The 7,610-nt window shown below is 36.2% G+C and overlaps 1 protein-coding gene across 2 annotated transcripts in view; it reads left to right on the plus strand.

The window, feature by feature from the left end:
- Positions 1–7,610, plus strand: part of LOC106457568 (peptidyl-tRNA hydrolase 2, mitochondrial-like) — a 74,670-nt gene that overhangs the window by 16,486 nt on the left and 50,574 nt on the right. For both annotated transcript variants that reach the window (XM_013916999.2, XM_022383559.1), the window contains exon 3: positions 5,694–5,780. In XM_013916999.2, coding sequence (XP_013772453.1) covers positions 5,694–5,780 — 87 coding nt within the window. The remainder of the gene's footprint in view (positions 1–5,693; positions 5,781–7,610) is intronic.

A 7,610-nucleotide genomic window follows, 5' to 3' on the forward strand; every position in this document is an offset into this window, starting at 1 on the left:
TCTTGTCGAATATGGTATTACTATATCCATTATTGATGAATGTTTGTCGGAGTGTACGAATTCTGTTGTGAAATAGATTCCAATCTGAACCTACAGGACAACTCTGTGCTTAAATTCACCTACGAAATAGCCACTGACAAAACCATCAATTTTCTGGATGTACATATCGACGCCAACAACAGCACATATGCCACATCTGTCTAGCAAAAACCCACTAGCCAGGGAATCTACCTCAACGCTCAAAGTGAATGCCCTCAAAGATACAAAACTGGAACCATCCACGCCCTCATCCACCGTACCTACAAAATATCTTCAGATTGGAATCTATTTCACAACAGAATTCGTACACTCGTAATCTGATTCAGGCATGGGCTTTGATCCTTTTATTACCTTTCAATTCCCTACTGCCCAGTTCACTTGTCTTAGTTTTACTGTAACAACTCTACTACATTATCTTTTATCTATTCATCTCCTTTCTGAAGCCATCCACTGTTCCCCTGAGGGGCTTTAAGTGGATACGCATTCCCTCTTTTCTTCAAGTTGGTGCATTTGTCTTCTTCAGCTTTGTCATTCCATAGATTGTTGCTTTGTTGTTGGGTTCTCCTTGGTAGGGATGCCTTTTTGTCACCTGTGCATTTGCCTATTACTTATCTGTATGACTTTTGTCTGGCTACTTTTCTTTGCTAGTCTGTTTTTGGAGATGTCTCCGATTCTTTAGAAACTTGTGTGCACCACAATTCCTCTATTTCTTTTCTTGTTTCCCAACTTTCTCAATGATCTCCTGATCCTATCCCTGCTTCTCAACCTTCAACTTCTTCCCCTTTCACTGTCCCACCATCCCGTGTTTTGGCTTTTAGTGGTCAAATGTCCCATCACCACTTTTTAAGATGCCAGTATCATCAGAGACTACCTTCTTAGGCTTCGGCTTAGTGGGGGTGTGGTTGGCCCAGTTTACTCATCTATCATCTGTGACATCCTTTTGTAGCAGATTGTTAGATTCTCTGGGTGTTAGCAAATGGTCTGATTCTTTGTTTTTCCTCTCCTCTCCCATTATCTCCAGTTCCCATTTCTTTCCCTACTTCTAGGGATCCACACTCTTGCCACCATCTTTCTGAAGCAGTTTTGGATCTTTTGCAGAAAGATGCTATTAAACAGGTGTTACTCCCTTCTCCAGGGTTTTATTCCCGTCTGTTCATTGTCCCCAAGAAGATGGGATTGGCATCCAGCTTTTGATCTCTTGAATATAAACTGCATCATCAACCTCTCTCATTTCACCATGGAATCTTTTCCCAGCCTCAAATGGTTTTACTCCAGGTCTTTGGATGACCAAGTTTTACATCATGGATGCTTACCTTTATATCCCTATTTCTCCTGCATCCAGATGTTACCTTCAATTTGTTCATGGGGAGGGGGGCAGATGTTTCAATTCCATGCTCTACCATTCAGTCTGGCTTTGGCTCCATACATCTTCTGTGGTGTCATCAGAGCCTTTGCTAATCATATTCATAAACTGAACTAGGACTGCTGTTTCACCATTACATGGATGATTGGCTTCTTTTGGCTCCTTCACAGCAAGCCTTTCACAACCATATCCATCTCCTTCTTTAGGAGGCAGATCTTTGGGGTGGCCTGTCAAACTGGAGAAGTCATAGCTCACCCCCACTCAATACCTTATTCATTGGGGGGGGGGGGTCAACTCCTACCACAGCAAAGACCAGCCTTCTCCTTTGAAGGATATGGAGTACTTGATATCCAAAGCCACGTCGTATTCTCTTTTCCAGCACGTGAGGTTCTCTCTCTTTTGGAGACTTGAGCTTCCATGACATCCCTTGTCCCTTAGGGTTATGAACACATGCATTGTCTTCAATGGGTGCTGCATGATCAATAGTCCTTGCTCAGGATCCCTTGGATTCCTCCATTTTTCTTCCTTCCATCTTATAATTTGATTTTGCTTTGTAGCTTGATGGAGCCAACACCTCAGCTGGTATTCCTCTTCCTTCTCCTCATCCTGATATTCATCTCTTTATAGATGCATCTCTGACAGGGTGGGGAGCATACTTAGATTCTCAGGAGATCATCAGTTGTTGGTCTTTGGTTGAATTGACTCTACATATCAGTATTTTGGAGCTCACTAGGATGCATTCAGTCAGGATTGGGCCAGTTTTTATCCATATGCGTACCCTCCTATTCATTCTTTACCCCTGAGTCCTGTCACTTATTCACACCCTCTGTGTCTGGTCCTTCTTATTGTTCCTTTCTGGCCAGCACAGCCATGGTTTCCACTCTTGAACCTTCTTCATTCATTTCCCTCCATGCCACTTCCTCTTTCACAATCCCTTCGTCATCTGGATATTGTTTGCCACCCATTGCCATTCTCCGTATCCCATACAGGTCCTGAATGGGCTCTTTCTAAATCCCTGGATCCTGCTCTGTGGTGAATGTTGCCTGTTGGGGTATACATAACTTTAACTCTGCACCATGAGAACTTTAGAGTCTATAATGCTAACTGATGAGATAAGGTGTTCCATAAGACTGATCAAGAGTTTCTTGTGTTAATTTGCTTCATAAATAATGTCTTTTTTTAGACTGTACCAACTAATGGACTGTTGTGAGTAAAGCAGTGTTGGGGTTGCTGCCCATCCCTCCAGTTCTAATTGAATAAATTGAGATCAGCTTGCTTTTCAAAACAGGATTTTAATGGTCACCAATTGCACAGTCTTAAGGTGTTGCATTCTATCAGACTCTCCACCTCATGTTTGCTCTCTCTTCTAGTGGAGTACAGGAGTCGTTGCCATAGCTAGTTCCTAGCTGCTGGGGTAGTGGTTCATGGAGGCTTCCCCTCCTGAGTGTGACCACTTTCACTCAGTCAAGAGTAGAGGAGTGGTGTTCTGTTGGTGTAGATGGTGAGTACTCTCTTCTTACTGTGGACCAGAAGACAGAAACCTGATGCTGCCTGGTTTTGTACTGGATGAATCCACCACATGCAGTTCACCCCTCTGGCTGACTTTTCCCCATCCTACCACCACCCGGAAATACGGTTGAGATCCTCCTCCTACTGCACACTGAAAGACACATACCTGATGCTGCCTGGCTTTGGACTGGAGTTTACCCATCGAATACAGTCTGATGTGCCCCAGCCACTCTATGCAACTGCCTAGATTAGCGCGCATATCTTTACAGTGAGTGAACAATATACCCTGGTATAGATTTGAGGCAGTCTCCCGTGGGTGTGACCCTATATATTAGAGTATCACACTCCATGTGTTCTCTTCAGACACTTTCCTAAGACTACTTATCTAAGTAACCTTTGCACCAGGCCCTCCACCATTTCAATATGGGATTCTAGCTATTATGCGATGGTGAAAGATATTGTATCGGAAGTTAAAATTTTCCAACATTGAAAATGTATTTCTGATAAATACTTACTATTAGTGGAAGGTTGTTGCATGCTCATTTGTATGCTACGATGCACCTATACTACATGTAATCATGTGGAGTTAGGTGGGAGTGAAAATTTCCAGACATAGATGGCAGCACAAATCATGGAAAGCTATTATGTGAGAAGAGGTAAGTATCTATTAGAAATACATTTTCACTGTTGGAAAATGTTAAATTTTCTTATTGTAAATAAATATTTGTATACTTGTGCATATATCTATGCTGAGTCTTTCTTCTAGGTAATCCCAGTTATAGATCACTATATTCCATGGTCCAGTATTCTGTGAACCTCCAGGTAGTGAGCTTAACTGACTACTGTGTGGGAAAACTGTTGAATGGGAAATACCACACTCTATACACTTGGTTTATCTGTTTTAAATTTATAAGTTGTACACTGTAAATGATTTATAGTTAATTTTACTTTGAATTATAAATGAAATTATTTAGTAAGTTTAGAACTAAAATAGTTTGTGAAAGAAATGAAGTGTGAAACAAAAATACATACAAATACTCACATGTAAGTGAAATATAGAAATACAGTGAGCTCTACTGATTATGAATTATTCCAAGCTTTGTGTGTATACTTTGTACAACAACAAAAAACTTGTTCAAAATTTAAATACATAAATTCATACTTACTCTGAGGTTTTTAATTTTTTGAAAGGTAACAAGAAGTTTCCAAATTAATAACAATATCAGATGCAAATAACAATAAACAATAAAAATAAAAAAAACTTTTTTTTAAAAAGGGGTTGTAACTTGTAAGGACAACAAAATTTTAATGAGAAAAAATAGGTAATTGGAAATGCAATGGTTATCAGAAAGCAATGCATAGAGGGTTCAGTGCATTATATTAAAACATTTTCGGAGTTTCACCATCTTTTAACAGTATGTCGCCATGATGACTGCATCGTGACAATAACCCTGCAGCATAGTTTATTTTGCAAAACGCTGTTGTATTCAAAGCACACTGCTGGATCTTCATAATCCATTTAGTTTGAGGACAATGATTTTCCACTGAAAACCATCAGTTTTGTGTCTAGTGGTTTGATCAGTATGTCTTTATATGTAATAGCATGAATGCCCATTTCATTTTATAGCTGAGGGGTTTATTAATTGGATGCCATATCATGGTGACTCTACCCTGTTGGCCTAATTTGTTTATAAATACTTCTTTATAGTGCATAGGATTCAGACTATATGTCTGATAGTACACAGAGTTTACCTTCAACCTTTTTTCCACTTTCCTGATCCTTAACTTGCCTCTGGCTGAGTATCCAATCATCATGAGTTTCTTCAAAAAGGTGCCATAACATGTCATGTACCACTTTTGCACATTTTTTTCACTTATTGATCCTTAGAAAATGGCAAGAAACTTGTTACAGCTATTGAGGTGTATATGATTCTTAGAGTTTCACCATATACTGCCTTTTTTTCCCCAGCTAGATATTATTATTCATACAGTTGGTTTTCATTTAATGAATATGTCATGTAAGTGACTTGTGTACATATGATTTGTGTTGTTTTTCCAAGTGGAGATCCTTCTTGATTATGTTGCCTAGAGCACATGGACCACTTTTGCCACTACCCTTTGTTTGTGAAATTGCACCTGTTACAAGGTGCTGGACTTTGCTTATCATGACTGAGGTACAATTTATTTCAGGTCTTTTTCTGGATGACCTTAGTTCCCCAAGTTGATCCATTTTCCTTTTCTTTTTTCCAATTCCATTAAGTACAAAGGATATTCTCATCTTGAAAGCTTTAAATCCCTAACTTGAACCCATCTTCAAGTTCTGAATGTATGAATATTGTGCTTGGGAAAGGGCTGTTTCAAACCCTTTTCAACTGTAATCACTTTACTGTGGTATCACTCTACCTATGAAACACTTGACAATGTCAAAATGTAGTTGTGATACATGCCATGCCACCATAGCTTTATATCAGCTGTGGTTGTAATGTGACTTGCTGATATGTTTATTCAAAATTGTTTTAATATAATGTACTCAGTTCTTTGTAATATTCTTGAATGCACATACACGTAAATATGGTACTTTGGGATTGTCTGAAACTTGAGAAATTTGTAAAAAAAGATATAATTTTTAGTTAGTAATATTTTAAATGAGTTTTCCAGGGAACTGCAACTAAATATTACCTTATTGACCTGAATGTTTGATTTAAAAGTGTAGTTTACAACTTTGTGTAACACATTTTATGATGGATTTCTCAAGAATATATAAAATGCTTTATTTTATTAGAGTTTTTCTGACTGGAAAGGAGAATGCAAATTGGTACTTATTGTACGTAATGACTTGAGAATGGGAAAAGGAAAAATAGCAGCCCAAGTAAGTTTTTTTATTAAAGTTTGGAAAATTGTAGAAAGAAGTATTAGTATTTTTCACAATTGTGACTCAGACCACATTTGTTATAGAAGCAAAGTCTTAGATTTAGACAAAGTGGATTAAAAATTCAGCAACACTTATTACTGTGGTACAAATTTTTCACAATATTAGTAACTCAAGATCTTAAAGCATTGACAATGAAAGGTTATTATTTTCTTTTGACATGAAGGGATTTTTTGTTTTTTGTTTATATGAATTCTTTGGTAATCATAAAAGAAAAAAAAAGATTGACCATTTTTCTTTATTCACTCTCTAAGTCAAGATATTTTAAAAGAATCTCTTTACAGAACAATAAAAAAAATACATTGATGGAATAAATATTGTTTTTAACATAGGCAAAAGTGTAAGTAATTTGAATTTATCAACAGGGCAAAGGGGTATTCAGTTTTGACTTGTATCAAAATTAAAGAAAAGGTATATAAAGATAACTAATTATTTTTCAGTGAAATAAAAAGATAATTTTAGTGAACCTTAATAAGTCAGAAATAAATGCACTAAAATTCAATATAAAAAATGAAAAGAACACAAGAAAAAATGGTAGAGTTCTCTGAATTTTGGAGCTGGCAAACTGGGTTGAATCCATTTGATACCATAAATATTCCTTGCACTTTAAGCTGTGGGTGGATTATAAGAGTAACTGTAAATTCCTTAGTTGCTGAGTGGTAAGGTGCTGCTTATTGGTTGCCTTCCATCTGGTTGGTTGTTCAAAATTAAGTACAGCAGCAGGTAACTTTAGTAGCTTTTCCATAAATATAAGATAGTAATACAAAAATAAAAATAACTGCATGAAGTTAAGTTTTCTTGCTTTATACTTGTTTATTTTTTAATTTCCAAACTGATTACTTTCAGTAATAATTTAATTTTTTTTTTTAAAATATATACGACTTTTTGTATACTTGCCATGAGAATAATTACTGATGACCTTTTTAAAAATTTCAAATTGCACTTTAATATATGTTATGTGCTTAGTATAATTAATTTAAAATATAGTACAAGTAAACTCTAAACTGCACTTCCTGAACAGGAGATGCCTGCAAGTCAGACAGGATGCTTTGTAGCAGTTGATAATTGCCAGATTTTATTCTTACTTGATATCATTCCTTGCCTGATTCTAAGGTTACATGACAAAATGGTTGTTCAAAAGAGTTTAAATTTGCCTAGCTAGGCTACTGTATTATCTCTTCCCTAAGGCGTAGATTATACACAGTTAAAGGAGTGGTGATGAAATTTGGACAGACTGTTATGAGCTAGTGGGTAACCAAGGATAATAGAATGCTGCATTAACTTTCTTGCTACAGGCTGGGTCATTTCATGTGAGTTCGTGACCTAAAATTGACCTTTATAGTTTCCATACTATAATTTCTAATATGTTTGTATCTTCACGTAATTTCACAAGCATTCAATAATCAAGAGTCATTTGTAGACAAAAAATCAAAAATTTTGATGAAGTTTTTCACTAAATATTTCTCTATGAATAAATGGTGTCAAAGTGTTGACTGTTCTGAGTACAAAGTGCTTTTCATGTTACAATTAAAATTACTTTTCTTCATCTATAAAATCTCAAACTTTATTTGCATAATCTCTAAAATCTCCTAACTAAATTTCAAAAAGGTTTTTGAGTAAAACTTTATATTTTATCTGTTATTTTCTCTACCCTAACTTTATATGAGGTTGATCAATTTGACTGATGTTGTAATGACCAAAAAATCAAAATAATTCTACGTTACTTTTTCTTTCTAGAATGACTTCAAATTGTAAGATGAAACTACACAT

This window comes from Limulus polyphemus, unplaced genomic scaffold, assembly GCF_000517525.1.
Source record: "Limulus polyphemus unplaced genomic scaffold, Limulus_polyphemus-2.1.2 Scaffold346, whole genome shotgun sequence".
NCBI classification, from domain to species: domain Eukaryota; kingdom Metazoa; phylum Arthropoda; class Merostomata; order Xiphosura; family Limulidae; genus Limulus; species Limulus polyphemus.